Source organism: Ciona robusta, chromosome 1, assembly GCF_009617815.1.
Source record: "Ciona robusta chromosome 1, ASM961781v2".
In the NCBI taxonomy this organism is placed as follows: domain Eukaryota; kingdom Metazoa; phylum Chordata; class Ascidiacea; order Phlebobranchia; family Cionidae; genus Ciona; species Ciona robusta.
Window position 1 is genome coordinate 14,572,184 of NC_143235.1, and position 24,516 is coordinate 14,596,699.

The 24,516-nt window shown below is 35.8% G+C and overlaps 1 protein-coding gene across 2 annotated transcripts; it reads right to left on the reverse strand.

The window, feature by feature from the left end:
* Nucleotides 1-214: 214 nt before the first annotated feature.
* LOC149743605 (uncharacterized) lies at nt 215-24,349 on the reverse strand. 2 transcript variants are annotated; one of them, XM_089877122.1, is made up of 39 exons: nt 24,115-24,349; nt 23,749-23,879; nt 23,282-23,395; nt 22,573-22,709; nt 21,871-22,010; nt 21,447-21,627; nt 20,940-21,065; nt 20,413-20,609; nt 19,470-19,650; nt 18,950-19,028; nt 18,524-18,679; nt 17,869-18,016; nt 17,250-17,399; nt 16,786-16,889; nt 16,326-16,421; nt 15,665-15,819; nt 15,154-15,298; nt 14,384-14,494; nt 14,035-14,178; nt 12,976-13,166; nt 11,839-11,983; nt 11,116-11,250; nt 10,489-10,636; nt 9,742-9,883; nt 9,479-9,583; nt 9,098-9,238; nt 8,216-8,320; nt 6,762-6,890; nt 6,511-6,603; nt 6,189-6,251; nt 5,543-5,664; nt 3,794-4,993; nt 3,336-3,479; nt 3,085-3,144; nt 2,609-2,732; nt 2,217-2,343; nt 1,795-1,910; nt 910-1,390; nt 215-394 (listed from the first exon to the last, which is right to left on the reverse strand). In XM_089877122.1, the coding sequence occupies exons 1-39, from the start codon at nt 24,233-24,235 to the stop codon at nt 326-328; spliced, it is 6,456 nt and encodes a 2,151-aa protein (XP_089733248.1). In that variant the 5' UTR covers nt 24,236-24,349; the 3' UTR covers nt 215-325. The 2 variants fall into 2 exon arrangements, with proteins under 2 accessions (XP_089733248.1, XP_089733257.1); XM_089877131.1 differs by lacking the exon at nt 6,762-6,890 and having other exon boundaries at nt 24,115-24,348.
* Between the last annotated feature and the right edge of the window lie 167 nt (nt 24,350-24,516).

Consider the following 24,516-nt stretch of genomic DNA (forward strand, 5'->3'; position numbering starts at 1 on the left):
TGCAGTTACAAACTTACATTACAATCATCATTTTTAATAAATAGCAGTTCATTTCACTTGCATAATTTTTTTTTGCGTTCTATATTGACCATGTTTTGTAATTACTAAGCATATGCAGATCCTAAATACACATTTCTGTTAAAATTCTCTCATTCACGCAATATGTATGACTAAAAGGTGCAAGGTTCAAGTCTCGGTGCTGCTGAAAAAAAAGTTTTTTTATACGCAGAATAACTTTCATTTATTGCCATGAAAGTTATACAGAAGGCAGTGGTTATTACGATAATGAATTTTCAAAATTGTTTTACATTCATTCAAACATCATCTATTTATGGACTCTCAGTTTAGCGGTTCTTCTCGTTCGAATTGGTATTGATGGTTTCGCAGCTTTCTCCTGAGAAACAATATTTTAAAAACAGGTTAAACAGCTATTTTGACTGCAATAATGCGGCATCGGTCGCATGGAAGACTTAAATGGGCTTTCCGGGTATCTGGCCTAAATCCCAGGTCCTTGACAAGGACCTCACCCACAAAGAATAAAAAAAAGGTTAAAGAGAAATGGATATAAGTGTCTCTAAACCTGTAATACTTGCCGTTCAATTAAAGACAACCAATTTTTGAGGCATCACATTTTAAAATTTGGGGTAACTTTAAACGCAGTTAAACCCTAGTCGTGGTTAAAGTATAATATAGTGAATATATATTATGTGTGAGCCCGGTTTTAGAGTGACATGCCACCCCTGGCACCTCTTGATGTTACACATATGCCCTGTACCAAAACCAGGCTTGGTTGAATTTAATCTTATGATCATTACCCCATTTTAAACAAGCCTACAGGTACAGGTCTTGGGGTGGGGGCCATTGTACCACAGTTAAAAAACTCTACAATAATCTTCAACACAAACAAACCTTTTTCGATTTCTGACTACTTTGAGCTGGAGTCTTTGGTTTTTCCGGCAACTCAAAAAGATGAATTTCCTCATCTTTTGGTGAAACTCTTGGCTTCGATGTCTTATCCACCACCTCACTCTCATCTGATGACGCTCCCTTTTTTCTCCGAGATCGCGACACGGATGCGGGCTCCTCCCCTGGAAAGTCGACGACTCTCATGTGCCTCCTTCGAGACGAAGTCCTCGCAACTGTAGGCACTTCATCCGAGGAATCTTTTGAAACCGTCGTCCGCCTCCGTGAAGAAGTTCTCGTCACCAAAGGAGGCTCAGAATGTGCCGGGATTTTTTCGGGAATAACGCTCTCCCGTTTTCGGCGAGAAGAAGTGTTTTTAACGACAGGTTGATCTTCATCTGGAGGTTGAATGTCGGTGGTTTGACTCTTTGCTCCTCTTCTGGATGGAGTCTTCGAAACTGATATAGGATTTTCTTCCAGGATTTCTCTGTCAAAAAGATAAACTCATCGTTATATTCCTGTTGCTACAAGGCATAATAGAACAACAGACACACGAGACACTAACTTCTATTCTATGTGGGAAAAATCGCGCAACACACCATGTGTCCTAGGATTTAGGCCAAGATTGGCCCAATACCCAACACCCAGGGTGCTACTGCATGGACCTCACCAGGTGTTGAAGCCTGTCGCTTCCCCGAAGGTAGGCAACACTTTAATAGTAATAGATGGGAGGTCTTGACAGCTCGGCCAAGGTTAGATCCACTTACATTTGTTGGGCACAGTCGATAGCACTGTCTAGAGTCTAGCACCATGGCCCATTGTTTAGGAGCTTGTATTGTAACCAAGTTTGATTCAAATAGGCAAAACACACACAACCGTCAAGATACTTACTTGCTAGGTTTCCTTCCTCTTAGAATTCTACTTGGAGTCAACACGGGTGATTTCTTACTTTGTGGAGGAGATCCTTCATGTAATTCTTCATCCTCACTTGTGGTGACTTTTAACAACTGTGGAATTGAGAGGAAAACATGTCTAGTACTGTGGGGCAAGATGGACACTGTACGAATATAATATCCCATATTTCCTGTGTTTAATAGTTAATATTGCAACTCAAGTTTTAACGCTACGGTTATAATTCTGTAAATATTCTGTGTTTACTACCAAATGAAGGGTAAAAGAGAATGATAAAGCATAGCTCTGCATAAAATAGTGTTAAGATTAATAAATAAGACGGTATTACCGACTGTCGTTAACACATAAATAAGTTACAATCATTCGTTCATTCATTTGTAATAAACAACTTTAAGATCTACCTTAACCCTAGCGCTTGATCTTGTTGGAGTTTTAGAATTTCTTCCGTTTGATTTTCTTACTTTCCTCGACGAAGTTGGAATTGGGGGTTTGGTTTTGATCTTTTCATCACCAGGAGGACTCTCAACTCTGTGAAAAATAAGATGCTTGGATTTAAAATAGAGTTTCTATTATATATGACACGACCTAGGACTTTCGCTGAGGGCACAGGTGTCTTTGGGTAATTTTGGGTGTATTTGCAAGGCACCAAATGGAAATTGCCTCAACCCAGTGCCAGTGGTTACTAATGGTTGTCCAAGTTATCAACCTTTCAAAAACAAGAAAAATTAAGACAGATGACCAACACAGAACACCAAAACAGATACACTGACACACAAAGTAAAATACTTTTTACCTTCTCGTTTTACTGGGAGTGGTTTCTTGATCCTCCAGATGGATTCTCTTCCTCCGCGATTTTCCTCTTGTAGTTGGAGGAGAGAAGACAAAAGGAAGATCGTTTTGGTGAGGAGTTTTTGCTTCTGGAATATTTTCAATGTTAATATTAAATCAGCGTGTAGAACGACATAGAGTAAAACAGAAAATTACTTTTTTCTAAATGTTGGTAATTTAAAAGTTAGTTTTGCTATTGGAATATTTTAAATGTTGATTTTGTGCTTTCAATGTTTTTAAATGGTTGAAATTTTACCATAAATCAATTTACCACAGCTATAACACACAAACGGGAAAAAGAACACTTAAATTCAATTTACTAATGTATCTCTGTAAGTATGAGCTTGCTTCAGCAACATAGCAAGCTATACTAGGTTAAACGATTTTTTTTTCTTTTGAAATATTCTACATGAAAAAACTGGGTTCAAAAATAGAACTCACGCGAAGTATTACGCAGCGACATGGGCGACGTGCTCGGTTTCTTCACAGATTTTGGAGTTTCTACAAAAACAATTTATTAAGAAAATAAGATTTTTTAAAGGTAACAACAATAATATACATAAATACTTGAACAGAAACATATTAGTTTTATCGAAGAGCATTCCATGTTATTACCGAAAAAAAAAAATTATAACAAAAAATTAGAAACAATTTCAAGCCTCTAATTTAAACCACTTAAAACCAGTTCAAACCTGTTTGCCTTTGTCTTCTGCTTCTTGTAGTTGGGGGTGATAGAATGAAAACGGGTTCTTTTAATATTTTGGGGGTTTTTGGGGCTGGCTTGGGTTCAAGGTTGGGCTTCGGCAAAACCGACTTTACACAGGGTATGGTTCGTTCTGTTGGGAGTAAAATATGTTTTCTCTGTTTTATACTGGAAAGTACTACAGCAATTTTTCTATTCTATATGGGTGAGGTCATTGTTAAGGACCTAGGATTTAGGCCAGAGATTAACCCAACACCCGAAGCCCATCTTATACGACCGGTGTAACTCCGTCTACTACAACCCAGTAATACATATGCTGTAGCTGAGACATTTACCCTTAATTTTTGTAGTGAATGTCCCATAAGTACACGGCAAAAAAAAACTTTTGTTGGAATTCAAAAATGTTTAAAATGAAAATTGTTTTACCTGATTAACCTATATACTTACCTTGACTTAAAACAACAACTTCTATTTTCTCATCTTTCCCACCGACCCCAGGATCGGAGAGGGTCGTTTCTTTTGCTCCGAACCCTTCCGATGAGGATTCCACCTTGGCATAACTATGATCTGCATCAGAGATCATCTGCTGATCCTCATCTGAAGTGATGTTGGTTTCCTCAGTGGATTTGACATCCAGAGAAATTGAGGGGTGAGATGAAGTCCCAGAAACTGTACGTTCTGATAAAACCCTGGATATTGAAATCTTGGATGAAGTCACAGAAATCGGATTTTTGGATGAAGTTTTAGAAATTTCAGTTTCGGATGAAATATTGGTAATTGGTTCTAATGGAGTCTCGGAATCTTTTCCTCCTGGATAAGGAGGTTGCATGGAGAAGATGAGAGAAGTTTCGCCGATGATGTCCGTCTCTTTCCAAGTCTCAGAGCTCGGTAAGATGACTTCTTCCGATCTTTCTTCATCATCTGGAGGATTGGACACAATTTCCTCTTCAATCATGTCGTGTATCTCTACATGCTCCGCTTGTGTGTCCTCTTCTTGAGGAGCAAGGAAGACATGATGAAGATCACCATCATCAGCAGAAGGAGGGTCTCCTGTCTCCTCCTTAGGAGGCTCCTCATCTTTTAATTGATGTGGGGGAAGATGGTCATTAGAGGATTGGATGTTGCTCTCTTCGTTATTCAATCGGATCAATGAGCTCTGGAACAGAGGATCCTCATCTTCTGAGATCTGGAGGCTCGCATCCGAGAAATTGCTCTCATTATCAGAGGAAACAAAGAGTTTAATATCATCTTCTTTCTCTTCTTCTTTTTCATCTGAAACAGGTTTGCTTAAGTCACTGGAAGACTCACTAAGACGAAGAGTGAACGGAGAACTTGTCTCATCAAGATTTTGTTCCTCCTGATCTCTTGCAACTTTGTCTGTACCAACATCTTCTTGCTCTGGAGCAGGAGGAGCAGCAGGATGATCTTCAGGGATTACAATATTGACATCTTCTTGAGAGCTTTGAGCATCAGAAGCAGGAGCATTAAGAGGGACAGGGACATCCGGAGCAAGATGTGGAGGACCAGGGATCACAATATTTACATCTTCATCCAGAGAAACGACATCATCAGATGAGACGTAGAGTACATCGCTTGTATCGCTGTCTTCGTTCATCGGAACATCATCCTCCATGGGGGTTTCTTTATCTAAGGATCATCAAGATAATGTTTCAATGCAAATTCAAACCAAGCATTTTGACGTCTGTTACCATGCATAATGTAAATCATCTGTTACCAGCACATCTGGTATGAAAAATGTATTGTGTTTTTAACTTTTAGCCTGCAGTTCAGCAAGGCTTCATTCGGAAATATGTATTTACTAACACAAGTCACATTTCCTGACAAAATGGCAGTCGAAACGTCAGAAAAACATTCTTTTCTTACTGTTAAAAGATAAAACGCAGCAGTTAAAGTAAAGCATTTTCACACCTCATATGCGGCGTACATAACAGTTGAAACTTTTTGATTCTGGTATAAATTTTAGATAAATGTTGGTATATTTAAGTCTCGAGGTATGGCTTGCCAATCTTTAATATAATAAAATTAACTTAAAATGTTTTATACCAGAAGATCCAGTGGCACAGCCACGGGGCACTTTAAAAAAAGTTTTGTAAATTAAAACCCCTTTTTTTAGATTGAAAGTCACCTTCATATTTTTCTGGCTACGACACCCAATCTATGTATTCACAATAATACCTTGATCTTTAGCACAATATGAATCGGTGAAAACTCCGGTAACATCGACGTCAATATCTTCATCACCTGGACTTATCACGACCATGTTTGTTGTTTCTTCATCCGCCATCTTTATGTCATCGCTGGTGATTCAATGTTGTTGTTATTATTAGTATGTGCCGTGGCTCTTGTTTGGTGCCGTGGCGCATGTTTGGTGCCATGGCTAGTGTTTGGTGCCGTGGCTCTTGTTTGGTGCCATGGCTTATGTTTGGTGCCATGGCTAGTGTTTGGTGCCGTGGCTCTTGTTTGGTGCCATGTCTAGTGTTTGGTGCCATGGCTACTGTTTGGTGCCATGGTTCATGTTTAGTGCCACGGCTACTGTTTGGTGCCATGGCTTATGTGCCGTGGTGCTGTGGTTAAGCGTTTGCATCGTAACCAAGGCACAGACACTTCGCAGACATCGCTCTACGTGGTCGTAACGATAAAGATTCGTCTAAAAATTGTCAGCCATTTAGAAGTAGTGGCTCAAAGGCAGACGCCTGTGTTGTTTTGCTACACAAGGATAAATAAGTTACATTCATTTATTATAAATAGCCTTGAAGACTACAGAGTATTATAATCACACTTAACTACCCCCTAACTACCCAATACATACATAACTACCCACCTCTGCTCGTTATCGCTTGTATTTAGACACGAAAATCTCAACCTCTTTGGAGTAAATGAAGCTCTGTGTATTTAAAAAGGAAATTTAGAAATAATTCAAAATAAAATATATAATATATATAGATATTTATTAAACAAAAATAATTTCTTGTTAAACTTGCTAAGAAAATTGTTAAGGGATTAATTTGTTACATATGCAAAAAAAATATATAAATTTTATTTGTAAGCTAAAATGTTAAATTTACCAAACAATGGTTTTGTATAATTTGTTAAATAGAAAATTTATAAAAATTTTATTAAATAATCAAACATCATTTTCTCACGGTGGTTTTTCTTCTGCTGTTCCAATTTTTGGAATCCCTTTAAAGTTTTTCACCAGTTCTTTAGCAGGGGGCGTGGCAATAGTGAACATGCTCCTTTATTGTATATTTATGTTAATTTTAATTATTAGAAAAAAATTGTTTTTATAAATTTAAACATGTTTAGTACTTTTTTAGTTTTGAAAAATAATTTTTATTTTTGAAAAAAAGTTTTCAAATTTATAAATTTTTCTATAATTTTATAATTTTTTTACATGTTAAACTGTGGCTTCTGCTGCTCTACTGTGATTGGCTGAGAGCTGAATTGTCTCTGTGAAGTCATAGCTGATGAGAGCCACTGAGGTAAATCACCTTCCGAACCTGAGCTATCCAACGTACTGTACCTGTGCCGGATTATGTTAACAACTTCATTTCTACATTGAATGTGTTTTTAAGCTGCTACAACTTAGAATATATGATGCTAGTAAAGATTTCCCCCTACGTATCTGACCACTAACTAACCTATATATATAACAACTCAACGTACTATAACTGGTACATCAGTATTATGTTAACAACTTCATTTCTAAGCGTTAATTTTAAGCTGCTAAAACCTGTATAAATCTTAGTTGCCAATAAAAAATCATCGAAAACGTTATCGCCGACCACTAACCCAAATGCTATAACGGTATGTGCTAACCACTAAACAAAACTACTAACCCATACAACCTATTAGCATTAGCATTAGTCCCTGTCTCTCAACCATCAACCCCTAACTACCAACCTCTAACACTTTCTACCAGCCTAATCGATATTGTACCAAAGGATTTAAAATGAAATTTCCCGCTGAAAAACCTATTCAAATCTTTCACAAGCGTATTAACTGTTTAATGTCTAAATAAAATTTAAAGTAAAAAACTGACATCATATTTGCAAAAAAAAATGCACAAAAAGTAAACAATTTGTTTCATAATAAATAAAATCTTTGGTAAAAAACTGACCTAATATTTGGTAAATAAACTGCACAAAAAAGTAAACAATTTCTTTCATATTAGATCACCATATTTTACTAATTTTATCTGTTTTGCTGAACTTTACTTTCTAAGCAACATTGTGTATAATTTATACAACAACGTAATCCAACATGCAAGTTTATGTACGTATACATTAATACGCATGTTAATTCTATGTTCTAGGTGTTGGGGTTAATGGGCTAAATCTTAGGTCCTCTACAAAGACCCAAGGTTAATTGTCACACACAAAGAAAAAAAAAAAATCTTTAAAAATAAATATAGTTAGCATAAGTTACATTCATTCTTTCATTTTTATGTAAGTGAAAACTCGTAACATCGTAAGCAATTACAAAGTATATCAAACAGAAAACCTGTGTTATAGCATCTGTCATTGCCCACCATGTAAAGCTAAATTTATACATTCATTCATACACTCGCCCAAAATTACCAACAAAGCAACACAACTCGTAAGCTGGCAAGAGGCGTGTTAAACAGAACAAACGACTGCCCCGCTACAAGAGGATAAATTTCATACATACATCATACAGTCGCACCCACAATTGGATGTTAAAGCATTGCCCATCATGTAAATATAAATAAGTTCCATGCGATGATAAATAAGTTCCATGCGTTGATACATAAGATAAATAGGTTCCATGCGTTGATACATAAAATAAGCTACATCAGCCGATAAAACATCCACAAAGCGAACCCACCTTGGAACGCCAGCTTCCGATTCAATTAACGAAGTCAAACTCCCGGATGTGGAATCACCTCGTATACTTTTATTCGATACGCAGGGCAATGATGGAGACTTTTCCCTGCATGATGTTAATGTTTGTTATTATGGGCTATTCCTTTCTAGGGAGAGTTTTATGTATAGCAGGTGTATGGCGTAGCACCCCTCTTTGAAAAAAAAAAAACTATAAAATATATAAATACATATTTTTTACAAATATAAACGGCTGTTAACTTGCAGCTCAGTATTCTACATGGGTGAGGTCTAGGGCTGTGGATTTTCCCATTTTTTGGCGACTTTTCCAACAGCCCTAGTGAGGCCCTTACCTGAGGCTTGTCAGAAAACTTGTGATTTCGACCAAATTGGCATTTTTACACTAACACTAAATAAATGATAGCACAAGACATTTATAAAGTGTTATAGGATGTGTTTATAATTTGTATACCAAAAATTAAGTGTAGCAACTGTTCCACGTATTTCTTTACACAAGAATCTATAAACCATATGAGACTTAAATCAGGGTAAGATTCACAAAATTTAATACAAGTCACCCAACACTGTGTATGATACCTAAAAATACGTGCAAGTGTTTATGGTGGCCATGACCAACCAAATACTTACTGTTAATGCTTGGTACAGTCCGTAAAATTCACCAGTATGGTAGACGGTAGTTATTGTTTAATGTTTTATGGTGGCAATGAAATACTTACTTGCAGTAACTTTCTATATTTAATCCAAACTCACTTAAACTGTACATAATTCCTAAACCATTATTATATATCTTCATTATATGTTATGTCGTGTTTTACTTTTAACTTGTCCTTTTGAAATTTTGTTAAATTTGAATCCAAATACTCACTTGAGCAACTTGACCTTAAGTATCGACTGCGGGGTCATAAGGTCAAAGTTCATGACACCGCCAGTGGTTGGGGTTCGCATCTTGCTTCGTCTTTTTATCGGGGGGGTTTGTAGAAGAAGGTTGGCTACTTGGGTGGTGGGACTGTAAGTAATTCAAACCAAATTTTAAAATTAGGACAAATCTGAAAAATCAGAAAAAATCTTGAAAAAATAAATCTTAAAAAAATACTTAAAATCATATTATTACGACTCCCATACAGTGTTGTTAATTGTTTAAAACACGATCAGGATATTGGGATATTATGTGCTTAAGGCGTCCCATCTTCCCCCACCCTACTATGCATGAATAACAAATACTTATGATTAGGTAAAGTATTCTTACTTGTTGCCCTGCGTATTAGTTTTCTTAACACTTGTAGTCACATCATTTGGGAAAAACAATTTACTTTCTCTTCTTTCTGGCTTGGTGGCTTTTTGTGATTTCAACCTGACAGTAAAATATAACTTTAAAATTAAACTTTTGCAAAACTAAATTTTGTAAAATATTCTTTTGTAAAAATAAAGTTTTATAAAAAAAACTTTTGTCAATGTAAACTTAAAAAAAACTTATGTAAAAAATTGTTTTATTTTTTTATATTAACTTACTTAGTTCTGAACGGCGAATCTGAAGTTTGGGATTCCTTTGGTTTTGAGTTTTCCATGACCAACCTCATCAATGCAGCGTGGGATAGTGGGGTATTGGGTTTACGGGAGTTTAATATTGCTGATAATGGGAGGCCATGGAAGGCTGTGGGGTAGAAGGGTTAGATCGGTGGGTCTTGGTATACAGGGTTTTGGAAAGTCACTACGCACTGTTCTTATTTATTAACAGACGTTTTACTGCGGCGGTTAATATAATCTTGGTTATACAATCATATTGCTCAGCTTGCATGCTAAAATGGGTGGATTCCGGGTGTTCGGAAAGTAACTGTGCGAATAATTTCCAGGAGCTGATTGAGGTGTTTAGAAACAAAATAAGAAGGGTCAAAGCCTATATTGATGCTAATGGGGGTCACTTTCAACACCATTTAAAATTGTCATTCATATTTACCTCCTGGATTCTATACTGAAACAAATATGCAGGTGCACAGTGACTTTCACAACACTTTCAACCAGGTATAATTTAGTTGGACTTCGCAAGAATTATAAAATAATCCCCAACAAAGTTACATACGTGGTAACTTGTAAGCGTGCATGGGGTGTATGAAACAGAATACCCGTGTTGTAACGACTGTCGTTGCCCCGCCATCATGCGAGGATAAATAAGTTACATACATGGTAACTTGTGAGCGTGTACGAGGTGTATGAAACAGAACACCCATTACCCCACTATAATAATAAAAGAGAACTTACCTTCTTTCTTTGCCATCACATTTCTCTCATATGGTTTCTCTTTTCCCATCGCTATATCTCTATACATCTCAGGGATAACGTTCATGTAACCTTGTATGATCTGGTTCATTTTAGAATGTCTCTTCTTAGTAGATTCATTGTGTTCGGTCTGTACACAAGCGCTGGTTAGGTAATGTCAGTGCTTTTAACCCTACGGCAAGCCCTAATGCTGTCTTACATTAAGCCTTAAACCCTATAGGCGGACACAGTGTATGAAACAAAACATGCGTGTTATAATAACTGCTGTTGCTCCACCACATAACGCATTACATACGTGGTAACTCTTAAGCAGGCACGAGGTGTATAAAACAAAATACCCATGTTATACCGACTGTTGTTGCCCTACCATGCTAGGATAAAAAAGTTACAAACGCGGCAACTTGTAAGCAAGCACGAAATGTATGAAACAGAACACTCAGGTTATAACGAGTAACGACTGTCATTGCCCTACATGCGTGGATAAAAAAGTTACATACGTCGTAACTTGTAAGCGAGCACGAAGTGTATGGTACAGAATACCCGTATTATAACGATTGCCCTACACGCCAGAATAAATAAGTTACATTAATCTAAATACAGTGATCATACCATCATATATCTATGTTTGTTGGTGTGGTAGGCCTTGATAGCTTCAACATGGCGAGACTTATGTAGATGGTAGAACACCAACATTTCATGGGAGTTCGGGATGACGTTGGATTGTAGAACCTTCAGTACAAGATCCTGCAAGAGTTGGAACATTGGTGATTAATGTTTGATATTGAGTGATAACAACATGGGTGTGCAAGGTATGCATGCAACCAGGATAGGTATCCAGTATAAACGCATAAACAATTTAATATCTCACAAACAAGTTTAAAAATAAACAAGAAAAAGACTGTTTCACAATTAAATGTTAATAATGTGACAAATAGCAAATAACTATAATGAAGTTATTGCATAAAAAAAAAGTTCATGTTCCAAACACCTGTTGCAGAAATACTTGTGAAACACTGCTCTAAAATGGAAAAAAAATATATTGGCAAAATTGTATAAAAATAATTGTGAAACACTGCTGCCAAAAAAACAAAAATGATTGTAAAACACTGTTGCCGAAGTGACAAAAATAATTGTGAAACACTGCTGCCAAAATGACAACAATTGTGAAACACTGCTGCCAAAATGACAACAATTGTGAAACACTGCTCCCTACAAGCAATCATGAAATAAAACTCACATTCTAAAATCGCAAAAATAATTGTGAAACACTGCTGCAAAAAAAAAACAATTGTGAAATACTGTTCTAAAACCAACCAACCATGAAATACTCACATCTTCCTCCTTGGACACAGATAGGTTGATGAGATCCTTGAGTAGGTGTTGTTCATGACATGAAGTGAAGAGATGGGAGAATAATGTGAACTGGTTGTCGGGTTCAGAATTGATTTTTACCGTTTCAAGTCCAAGTAAAGGAAGACTGTTGGGAAATTTAATATGTAAGAGGATGGGGAAGATGGGACACCTTTTCATTCTACTTTCTCATTTCATTTGATAGTAAACAAAGAACATTCAACAAATTACAAAACTATATCCTCACGACTTACATAGACCGTTGTTAATTGTTTAAAACACAATCAGGATATTTGGATATTAAGTGCTAAAGGTGTCTCGTCTTCCCCCAAACCACTATATTTAATGTTGGGGAATATTTAAAGTAAGTTTAGGGGATACTTATGTGTTAAAATACTGAAGGTTAAATAGCATGTAGTGAGTTCCTTCTCTCTTATTATTGTTACGCGCCGCTTTAAGTGCGTTGCTCCTAATTAACATTCCTACGTTTCTCCCGTATTTCCTAATTTTCCACGTTACTCAGTTTGCATGTGTTACTTGCCATTTGTACTGCAGTTAAGTTAGAGTGCGCGTTAAGTTGTCTTTATAGCTACTTTAACTCTTTGTTTCTTTTAGGTTGCTATGAAACGTTTTAAGTTTGTTTAAACCTTATTTAATAAACAACTAATGAATCGTTCCATGGCCTTGCACAAATGCAAGAGTGGTGGGGCTAGGTTCAGAAAGGAGTCACCCTGTGTGTATATAAGGGTGCCTGGGTGTTGGGGCTAAATCTGGCTTGAACCCATGGGCCCAAGAATCTTATCAATATTGACTAAAGATTAGATTACAGTACATGATATCTGGCAAGCTGGTTAGAGAATATAAACTATGGGGCAGCTCGTAAGCGGGCACAAGGTGTGTTAAAAAGAACACCCGTGGCCCGTGTTATACGACTAACGTTATCCCACCATCCGAGGTTAAAAAATATACATTCATTCATTCACTACTAACTTGTTCTTGAAACAAACATCAAACTTTATCAAAATAACATGGTATAACATTACCCTAATAATAAAAAAGGAAAAATATGCATTCCTTCATTTAAGTTCTTTTATTGCATTCATTACATTTACTACTAACTTGTTCTTGACATAAATATCGATCTTAAGTTTCACGTCTTCCTCCGACAGTGTTGGAGGTTGGCAAGTGAGGAGGTAACGTAACGCCAAGTCATGATGACCTTGCAATAAATATGCGAGTAATATACGACGGTGTTGCCATGATAGCGACGGACAGCTCGACCCCGCCTCACAGAACATACGGATGGAATCCTGGAAACAAAAAATGTTGGGAAAAATTTAAAATAAATAATTTAGAAAATAAATTTGGCGAAGATATGTTTGAAATACAATTTGGCAGCTGACATTTTAGCATAAAATACAACATAAAATACCATTTTTTCCATGCAGCAGTTTTGGTGTTAAATGTTACTACCAGTAACACTTTCTAGACCAAGCTTTATGAATCAATATTAACTTAATTTAGAATTAAAAGTGAACCCGAAACATTGCTTACTAAAACTTTTGAAAAAGCTTAAAAAACAAGTATATTATACTTGGCAGCAATATATATATAGGTCTGCCTTAGGTTACTTGTATTTATTGTAGTAGGAAAATTTTTAAACTAACATATGTGTTTTTTTATTCCTTAACATAAACAAAATATTTGTTTTGCTTTATATTGCAGAAGGTTTTACAATATTTTTCATCCTGCTGACCCAGTTGCTTACAGAAACTGTGAATATACTTTTCTTACTAAACAGATTATTATTTTCCGTTTTATTGAGTGCCGTTCACCCTGATAAAGGCAACTTGAAGGACGTCAGTCAGCAAACTTCGAGCCGGAAGAGCTTAATTTACAAGTATAACATTCCTGGCAGCTACATTAGATATTATAACCAATTGCTGGTAAATGTTATACAAAACTATACATCTTACCCCAAAGTTACAGAAATTAGAAAAAAGTAAAATTTAATATCCTAGTCTAAATGTAAAATTTAATATTCCAGTCTAAAAGAAAAATTAAATATTCCAGTTCCAAAAAACTTTAATATTCCAGTCTAACCTTTATATATTCCAATCATCCAGTGTAAAATAAAAATTAAATATTCCAGTCTGGCAAGAAAATTTTTAAACTAACATGAAACTCCTTGTGGTCTAGCAGCCAGAATGCTTTGATAAGTTTAGTGGTTGGGTGTTGAAGTTGGAATCTTTCCGGGAATAAACCGACAGTTTGTAGATGTTCGTTTTTCATCGCTATGAACTCCTCACTTCGCTCCGATTCCTATGATGTGTATGGGGGGAATTTAACTTCTGCTTTTTACAGTGGTATTTAACCAAATAGATGTATATGTTCTTGTGCAAGGAACGTAACAGTAATTGCTCCAACCTAGTGATTACTATGGATTGGTCAAAATCTGACTTGTTTCATATATTTTTTTGTGTGTATTGGTTGCAATGTTTTATTAGTTTCACTTTAACATTCCCACCTGGTCTTCCATAGTTTCATGCATGGCCAACATATCGAGCAGAAAGTAAGTTACGATACAATGCTTGCTAGTATCGGACATGCTATCCAAGTAATACATATCCAGCAACGCCTGTGGATTGCAATGTGTTAAAACCAAATCTGTACAGATATATACAGTAGGAGTCACAGGGATTTCAGGGGACCAGGGCCCGCTTAAGTGGCTGTTTGACAACTATGGTTGACTGATTGTAATAATATCAGTAGGGTGGGGGAAGATATGACACCTTTAGCATTAAAACTAACTTTTACAGCTGCATACAAAGGATGCTACTAGAGGGTTTCAGAAGTCCAGGGCTGCTTTTTTATAAATAAAAATTCACCAAAAAGTATTCAACAAAAAAAGTTATTTAAAAACCCCCTTATTTTTCCTAGCTGGGCCACTGGCTGTATATATATTTATATATATATATATATATATATTAGTATAAGCAGCAACTATGGTTAACTGCATTGTAACAACGTCGCTACAAATTTTACTAAAAATTTATAAAAAATATTTAAAATTTTTTTTTTTGAATATCTCCCTTATTTTTTTCCTGGCTGTATATTTATTTGAGTATAAGAGGCTGATGGCAACTATGGTTGACTGCATTGTAATAATATCACCAGAAATTTTACTCAAAATTAAAAAAAAAATTAAAAAAAAAATTTAAATTAATAATGATATTCCACATGACCCACACTTCATAATTTGAAAATAATTCAAAAATTTGTAAAATATTATTTAACCATTAAACTTGGTGGTGGGTAACAGCAGGAGTCGTCACTTTCACTTAATTTCTTCCAGCGACTCAGCAACCCTTCCCCTGCATCTTCAATAAGTCCATCAATCATAAGAAGACTGGATGATTCAGATGATCCAGATGACTGGGCCCTGAATAAATTCATATATTAGTCAATTATTATTGGTGTTTTTTATTTTTTTATTTGATAATCTGATCACAAAGAAAAGGTTTAAACATTTTGTTCTTTAATCCTGTCCAAAAAATTTGTTTTTTAGAGTTGAACTGTTTTTAAATGAAGTTATATCCCCTGATGATGTCCTGAAGGAATGTTCATATATATATATATATATATATATATATATTGGTCTATTTTTGGAGCTGACAATTTTTTAATACTCTTTCCCAAAAAAATTGGTGTCTTTTTATTTAAATTATTCTTTTCAACAACAAATTATATATATATTTATTTTTTTAATGTTAACAACATAATTTAACTGTAAAAAGATCCCAATCACCTTTGCAACTTTCCAAGTTCACTTCTTCTTTCCTTGAATATGGAACCCAGTTCATCATGTTTATATATGAAGGCAAAGTCATCCGATGTAACGACATCCTGAGGAACCTCCCATTGCTCTGGAAGGAGACGAGCGCTTATAAACCATCGCAACACCTGTGGAAATATAACAGGGTTAACATCTGTACTAACATATACCATGCAAGTAGACATATTCTACCTAATACTGTGGGGAAGAATAAATACCATGATGAGACGAGCTGCTAAACCACCTCATTAAGTGTTCTACATCACAGTTAAACAATGATCTTCCATCCATTACGATCAAAACCCTTGTCACCTACCACCAGAGAAACGACAGGCTTTAACATCTGGTGAGGTCCATGGAGTAGCACCCTGGGTGTTAGGGTAATGGGCCAACTCTGGCCTAAATCATAAAAACCCATGGCATGCCATTCTATGGGCCTTCACCCACATAAAATAGAACCACATGTTTTGTGTGCCAAACAGCGAATTCTTGATAAAGTCATGCCGACAGGCAGACAAATGTTGCAAATACACTATGTTTTAATAACAGATGAGCCATTAAAAGATTATGTACAATTTTTAAATTTTCCATGATGCCTGGTAGTGACAGAATACTAATACACTGTGTGTTTTACCTTTAAGTAATCCCGGATAAGCTGAACCACGTTGACTTTAGTTTCCATTTCCAATTTACTTTGTTCTGATGAGGATATGGCTTGTCGCAACAATTTCTGGCGAAGAATAAAAACACTTAATATAGGTTTGACCACTTACATATTGTAACAGACTACAATATGACTTGTATTTCTCTGTCGCCGGTAAGAATAATTCTGCGATATTGCACTAGATCGGACACTTTCGTACATTCATTATACAGACTACTAAAATAGGCAGAATATAAAATAGATGTTATTATGTATTATTTTGATGTTGTTTAAAAATATGTCTCATTATTTATGCCATAATTTGCTTTTGCTTGTTATATGTATTAGCAAAATCTGTCCTACATCGCCTGAAACTGTCTGTCTTCCATAAACTCATATAAATTGTATGAAATGAAAAAAGATAAAAACTCCTATATAATATGTTAAACACCTTAAACACGAGACCAATATCAGATAGTTGCGAGTTATGGAACGCAAGTAGATTATGAACTGAAACATCTAATGGGACTCCACCGCAGTCAAATATGGGGACACCTGGAAAAACATTAAAAAAAGTAAAAACCAAAACTAACCCATATAGAATAGAAACTTGGCAAGTATACGTAACGTATAGTAGGGTGGGGTAAAACGAAACACTTTTAGCACATAATATCCAAATATATCTTGATCATGTTTTAAACAATAACAACGATCTATGGGAGTCGTGAAGATATGTTTTTTAGTACTTTAAATGTTCTTTGTTTACTACCTAGTGGGACAGGAAAATAGAATGAAAAGGTGTCCCATCTTCCTCACCCTACTATATAAGAAAACCCATATAGAATAAAATGTATAATTAACCTATATAAAAATAGACATTATACTTCAACCATATAGAATACAACGCCCACTAACATAAATTATCGATTGAATCCTTGATGATGGCCACAGTCTTCCAAGCCCATTCCATGATGAATCTTAACGAACATCCTGACCCTGCGTGTTCTCCTGATGATAAGTCACTGATCACACGAGATAAGAAGCCAAATAATCCGTGATCCAACGCTGGGGAGGAAAATGTAAGCTTAATATATTCTATATTGGTGGGTTCCTACAGTGAGGCATGCCATGGGATCTGGGATTTAGACCAGAGTTGGCCCATTACCCCAACATTGTAAATGCACATTCTATTCTATATGGGTGAGGTCCTACAGTGAGGCACGCTATGGGACCTGAGATTTAAACCAGAGTTGGCCCAATACCCCAACATTGTATATGCACATTCTATTCTATATGGGTGAGGTCATACAGTGAGTCATGCCATGGGGCCTATGATTTAGGCCGGAGTTAGCCCATTATGTACATGCACATTCTATATGCATTCATACACCTCATGCTTACTGTCAAGTTATAACATTGGTGTCTTCTTATACACCAGACACACATGGTGTATTCATACACCTCATGCTCACTGTCCAGTTATAACATTGGTGTCTTCTTATACACCAGAGACCAGACACACTTGACGATTTACCTGCTGATAAAATCATTTCCCGTTTTCTATCAACCGTCATTGCCACAATGTTGGTCTGTTCAATGAGGCCAACCAACATCATTTGTTGGAATGTTTCATCCGGTTCAAGTAAACAGTGCAATCTTCCGTTTGAAAGGAACTGCATTACCTGTGAGGAAAAAATGGGTGTCAAGTTTTAGAATATTAAAATAAATCTGGGAAGACATTAGTAAAATGCAATAAACCTTGTAGATGAAATTAGAAAACTTGTGTATTATTGTGAAAATGTGGTAAATAATATTCTATATGGGAGAGGTCCTACGGCAGGCACGCGATGAGCCCTAAAATTTAGGCTAGCATTGGCCCATCAATGTGTGCATATGCTTTGCTTTGGCAGATAAAACTGGTTGTCTGTATATGCTTGTATAACACATGACATATTAGCCTATTTAAGTAGTGAAACATATGATTTCACTCCTGTTTCCAATGTTGTTGCAGGTACCCAGGAGTAGGTCTGAAGTTGTTGTGATAAAGTGAAGCAACTGGTATTTTTTAAGTAGGTAAACGTATGATAACACTTACCTTTTAATGCCACCCCGGGTACCACAAATGCTAATGGTATGTCTATGAGCAGATCTAAAGTAAAAATTGATTTTGACAAAGCAAAGCAACTGACTTGTTTTTGTATCCCAGGCATTTTACAAGTGATGGTTTGATCCGATAGTAAGATGTTGGTTGTGAGGCTGAGGGACGATGGGAGAAGGAAAAGCTCCGGACACGGGTGTTGCTTGGATTTGAATCTTGTCAATGAGGATGTGGGTGTGTGGATGCACTGCGGGGGGGGGGGAGATTATAAGATTTTAATAAAAATGTACTTTTAGCAACGAAATGTAAAAAAGAGATTTTTAGAAAAAGCAAAATGAAATAGTTAGTTTTTTAAAACAAACATGCGGTAAATGATGTTCCTTTTAAATTTGTTTCTAAGAAAAATAGCTAAGAAAACATGTCTTTTATGAACCAGTTTATATGTTAGTGTCAGGCAAATTTGAACTGTATAAATATGGAAACATAGAAATCCTAATACCATGATTATTCATCTTACCAACAAATCGCTGTTACAAGTCGGAAGAACAGAATCAAGTTCCCAAAACACGAGGTAATTTGCTTCATCATCGTAAACTCTGGATAATAAAGTTATGGCAAAATTTATTTAGGTTAAAAAAACAATAATTGAAAAAGTTATGTGTTAACAAAAAAAGCTTGTAAAAACAGTAAAAAAAAGATTATTAAAGTAAAAGTTAAATTGTTTTTGTTACAATAATGGTTACTCAAACAGACACCAATTTTGTGCTGAACAAATATTTTCTGCCTCAAAAATTAAGCTCAATAAGCCGTAACAAAACTTGAACAGTAACAGCAAAGTTGACATACTCTGATTGCAGAGCGCATAACTTTTACCTGGAACTAGCATCAAAAATCTGACCAAAACAAGATTTTTCGCTCTAAAAATGATGCACCAAACTATGTTAAAATCTGTGCCCAACTAGACTTTATATCATTCAAAAATCATACACTACATATATTAACAAACTACAATATAGAATATATAACATCATACACACCTGTAACAACTTGGCATGTGGCAGACATACCATCTGTTAATATCAAACACAATGACCTGCACATTACGACTTTCCCCTCCAGTAATCGTGCCCCATCCAAGTATTAGGAGGCTTGTGTCCGGCGTCGAGTTCTCTTCCTTGTCTTCCTCGTCTAATATTCGGTTCATCGGACAATAATGTTCTGCGGGAATGTTGTTTTATTGTATATGCTTGATGGAAAAAAGTAACATGGGTGTCTTTACATCAGGAATCAGGGATTCCCAAACCGCGACCCGCGGGCCACCTGTGGCGTGCAGGAGCAAAATAAATGCCCCTCGGACAATTTTAAAACTACTGATTACATACATTCACAATTAAACATATTACTTTAAAAAAATCTTCCAAAAATGTTTTATTGATTTCTGTAATAATTTACATTGCCTTTGTAACGTCATAAAAAATAGTTATGACTGTCACAGCATCAGTCAACCTGCCATGCTTGTTACTCTGGTATAGGGGGCCATACCGCGACATTTTTGCCAATACAATTAGCGAGGCAAATAGATCGAGGAAAACCTTGCCCGACGACCCGTCGCATAATTACGATTTCACATATTTTAGCCCACGATTTTATAAGTTTGGGAACCCATGTTTTACATACACAGCGTGTTCATACACCTCATGCTTATTAATATAGACCAGCCACACCGCCTTTAGTTAATTGATCTAATGATTTTTTAACTAAATTTAAAATAATAACAATAATTTAAACTTAATTCATGTACATTTAAACATAATTACACAATTAAGAAAAAAACAAAACCCATCTACATTTAAATAGAGGTATACACCTCGCGCTTAATGCCAAAATATAAGTTTTATACTGTATGTGTCTTCTTAATTTGTTATACACCAGACACGCATAAAATACAATATGAATACACGAAAGCAAACACATACTCACCCACACTGGTACATTGCAACAGGTGTGACCTCCCAGGCATTGGTTTTACACCAAGTGTTGCGTCTAATATCAGTTCAAACCTGGCCGAGCAACACTCAAGATTACTGTATAGTGATGTGATGGAGTTTGGTGTATGGACAACTTCTTTATGTTGAAACATTAGTTGGTACATGGTGGCGTTCATTGTGTTCTCATTTCTGGGGAACAAATATCTTGTTAATGTCTAAAATAAACCATTGAAATATAATAATTGTTTAAAACCTGATTTTTTAAATATAAAATATGTGACACCTGCAATATACAAACCAACAACAACTAGAGAAATTATGGGGTAAGACGGGACACCTTTAGCACATAATATCCAAATACCCTGATCGTGTTTTAAACAACTAAGAACGGTCTACAGGACTCGTAGGAATATGGTTTTATAATTCTTTGAATGTTCCATGTTAACTACCAAATGTGATGAGAAAATAGAATGAAAAGGTTACCCATCTTCCCCCGCCCTACTATATATTTTGACTTACGTTTCTTCATCCACCATTGATTGCTTAACAAGCCATAAATAACAGAAATTCCGAGGATCGTTTTCAGGTTCTTGGAAAGCGAATTTCACCACAGCTGATGCATATTGTTGAGTGTCGCTGCTGAATCTGTACGGTTGTCGGTTAATAATAACTTTATTTGTCCTTCCATTACGGTAGCGAAGATTTAGAAATATTTTGGACGAAAAGACAGGATATAGTGACAAATCATCAGTTGTTATATTTATATATAAATAAAAAAAATGGTTATCGGTATTTATTTATTTTAGAGATATTTAAACATTATTGTAATAAGATATCTATGTTTATCACAACATTTTATATAGTTAAGTAAAACCTGAAAAAGACATAATAAATAGACCACAGTACTTTATAAAATTTGTCTTGCAAATAAACCATTACTGTAAGGCCTCTCCAAAAAATACTACTTAATGCATTATACACTAAACAACCTTGTTAGAATACATTATATTACAATACATAACTTACACAAGTGATAAACTTTTGAGGCAGAATATATGGAATTGCCCGAATGAAAAGCCGACAAAAAGCGAAGTGGCGCGTGGTTCAAAATACATGGAGGAGACTGAGATATCGTTCGAATCAAAAGTTTCAATAATTTGATCATCCATTGTTATGTAATGAAAGCTACCGTTCTCATGAGACGATTCTAAAAGATAGGTTTTAAGATGATGTTTGAAATGTATTTTCAACAAATGAATGTATGTAATTAACTTATATATCGTTAAATAACAGTCTGTATAAGCAGGGTGTTCATATATTAATATATGAGCACCTATATGTATGTATTTAACTTATTTACCCTCGCGTGGGCGGAAAACGGTGGTGATTACGGGTGTTCTGTTTCATAGACCTCGTGGCCGTTTATGAATGAATTTATAAGTAAGTATACCTATAAACTCAAAGGCGAGGTGGGATTTCTGTTGATTTACTTCATCTCTTAAGCGTGGTACATCACGTACCACAGTTGGCACGGCTTCTACACTAGAGATGTGACATTTATGTCTAAGGATGTCAATTTCTTCATCAAGCCTATTAAAGCAATGGAGAACATAATGTTAAAATTATACATAATGTTAAAGGTGTAAAACAAGGGTGACAGGACAGAATATGTTTTAGAACCCTAATATTTTTGCCTATAACAGCTTTTACCTTGCTGTTAGGTGTCTTTATACAAACAAGTAGAGCTAAAGTATATTGCATCACCACATTAATCAATGAGATTCCGTATGTTTGACAACTATGAGTGTAACTGTATTTAACAATGTCACCCCAGCTTTTACCTTGCTGTTAGGTGTCTATACAAACAAGCAGAGCCAAAGTATATTGCATTCACCACATTAATCAATGAGATTCCATATGTTTGACAACTATGAGTGTAACTGTATTTAACAATGTCACCCCAGCTTTTACCCTGCTGTTAGGTGTCTAAACAAACAAGCAGAGTCAAACTGTCAAAGTATATTGCCTTCACCACATTATTCAGTGAGGTTTATTTTTTAAAGTTAGATCCTAACAATAATACTTTTAAAACCAACGTTTCTGCATTAAAGTCACCATCATCAGGTTAAAAATATTTTGAAACTTTGATGACCTTAGATCAAGTAGATATATATGTCCTCCTTCAGTACCAACAGCAACAACTCCAAACAACCATCGTAACTTCTGTGAGAAACCCACAGATGAAGTATTTGCTCCACCCTCAGTGAGGATTACTTCTAGCGATGTAACCTGGATGAGATACAAGGAACAAAGTAAGAGCTTGTAGTCGGAGACGGCAAAAGATGGGACAGAAAACACGTCTCGGTTGGGGTGCTGAAGTTGTAACAAAAAAAAGTACATAATGTGCTTCAGCACCCCAGTTTTACTGCTTAAGGCATTGCAGAAAGAAAATAGGTCACCTGACCTATAGGCGTAAGCCGCGTAACATTATGGGATCGGATAGAATCGGCCTTGGTTGAGACGTTGGAGTGGGCACAAGAGTAAAGAACTTCACTATTGCAAGCTTATCACTTTTGAATGCACACAGGTGTTCGCGAATGGAGCCAAATCTGGCCAAAACATTTGCCTACAGGGAGCCACCCATATAGAATAGAAACATAAGTGGTGCCTGGGTTGACATTTGAAACCCAAACTTTTGAAACAGGGGCGACATAATGTTTAGCATACCAGTTTTACTGCTGAATGCAGTGCAAAAAACTCTTAGAGTTAAGCCTGCCCACTCTGCCACCCCAGGATTGGCACCTTTGGGTACAAACATGCAACAGCCTACTTCATGAAATTATTTGCATGAAATGACTTACAGGATATGGGAATTCAATTGTTTTGAGGTTCCTTCCAATGTTGGGATAGTGAAGACAAACGTATCCTTTCTCATCACTTGTTTTCAAACCGACCAAAAGATAGTTTTTGTATTTCTGCAACGAAGAGATAAATTAAGTTGTGATTATAAATAAACGTTGATTGTAAAACACAGCTTAAATTTTTAAATATTAAAAGTACCATTGAAGGTTTTATGAGAAAGAATTTACTCCGCAATTCTTTACCCTTACTTTAAAGGTGATATTCGATCAGACTGTGGGCCAACCTGATCAATATATCAAGTCCCATGACATATCAGACTATAGAACCTCATCTATATAAAGTAAAATATGCCTATACAATGTTGGTTTAATGGCTAATTGTGGCCATATTCTAGGGCCCATTGCGCGTCACATCATAGGACCTCTCCCATATAGAATTATCAAGAAACGTATAAGTAAAGGTAAACCTTGCAGCAAGTTATTTTGACGTTGAATCCTTTGAAATATCGTTCAAAGTTACTATATGACTCTATATATGAAGATCCATGCTTAAGGATTGTTAATGTAGATCCATCGCTTATCCAACAATGTTTTCCATCTGGAAATATAAATAAATAAATGTAACTTCTTTATCCTGGCACGGGGCAACAAAAGTCATTATAACACGGGTGTTTGATTCATACACCTCGTGCCCACTTATGAATTACCACGTACGTAACTTACTTTTCAAACAAACTATATTTTTATCATGTATAATGTATGGGAAGGATTCTTCACTAGCACCATTACACAACAACAAACAAAGCTTCTAAACAACAACAACAATAACCTACCTTTAAAATATTCTGCATTCACATCATTGCAAGGTTTATACGTTTTACTACTGGCATCATATAGAACCTGGTGTGGGGAGCTTAGGGCTGTGTCGACTTTGCCATGTAACACCGTCTCCATGGTGAAAGGAAGGCGATATCAAAAATATCTATATTAAATTCTCCATGCACTATAATTGCTATGAAATCTTTATTGAATATGGCAAAATCAATTGATTAAGCAGGTTATTTAAAGTATGCTACCGTATGAAGAATAAGCTTTGAAAATAAATAATAATATATCGACTATTAACGCCAAATAAAAGGTTACAAACATAATAAAACGCACGAAACTCCTACATTGCAAAACGCGCGCCATGAACGAATGCACAAACGATCTCTATGTTTTTTTACAATATCCGC

What these genes read in the sequence shown, in the direction of transcription:
- LOC149743605 (XM_089877122.1), bottom strand. Translation starts at nt 24,235, where the DNA reads ATGGAGACGGTGTTACATGGCAAAGTCGACACAGCCCTAAGCTCCCCA. An exon ending in GGAAATGATTTTATCAGCAG is followed by an intron (nt 17,400 to 17,868) that starts GTAAATCGTCAA and finishes TTTCCTCCCCAG; the next exon opens with CGTTGGATCACGGATTATTT. An exon ending in GATTCGCCGTTCAGAACTAA is followed by an intron (nt 9,584 to 9,741) that starts GTAAGTTAATAT and finishes TTTTACTGTCAG; the next exon opens with GTTGAAATCACAAAAAGCCA.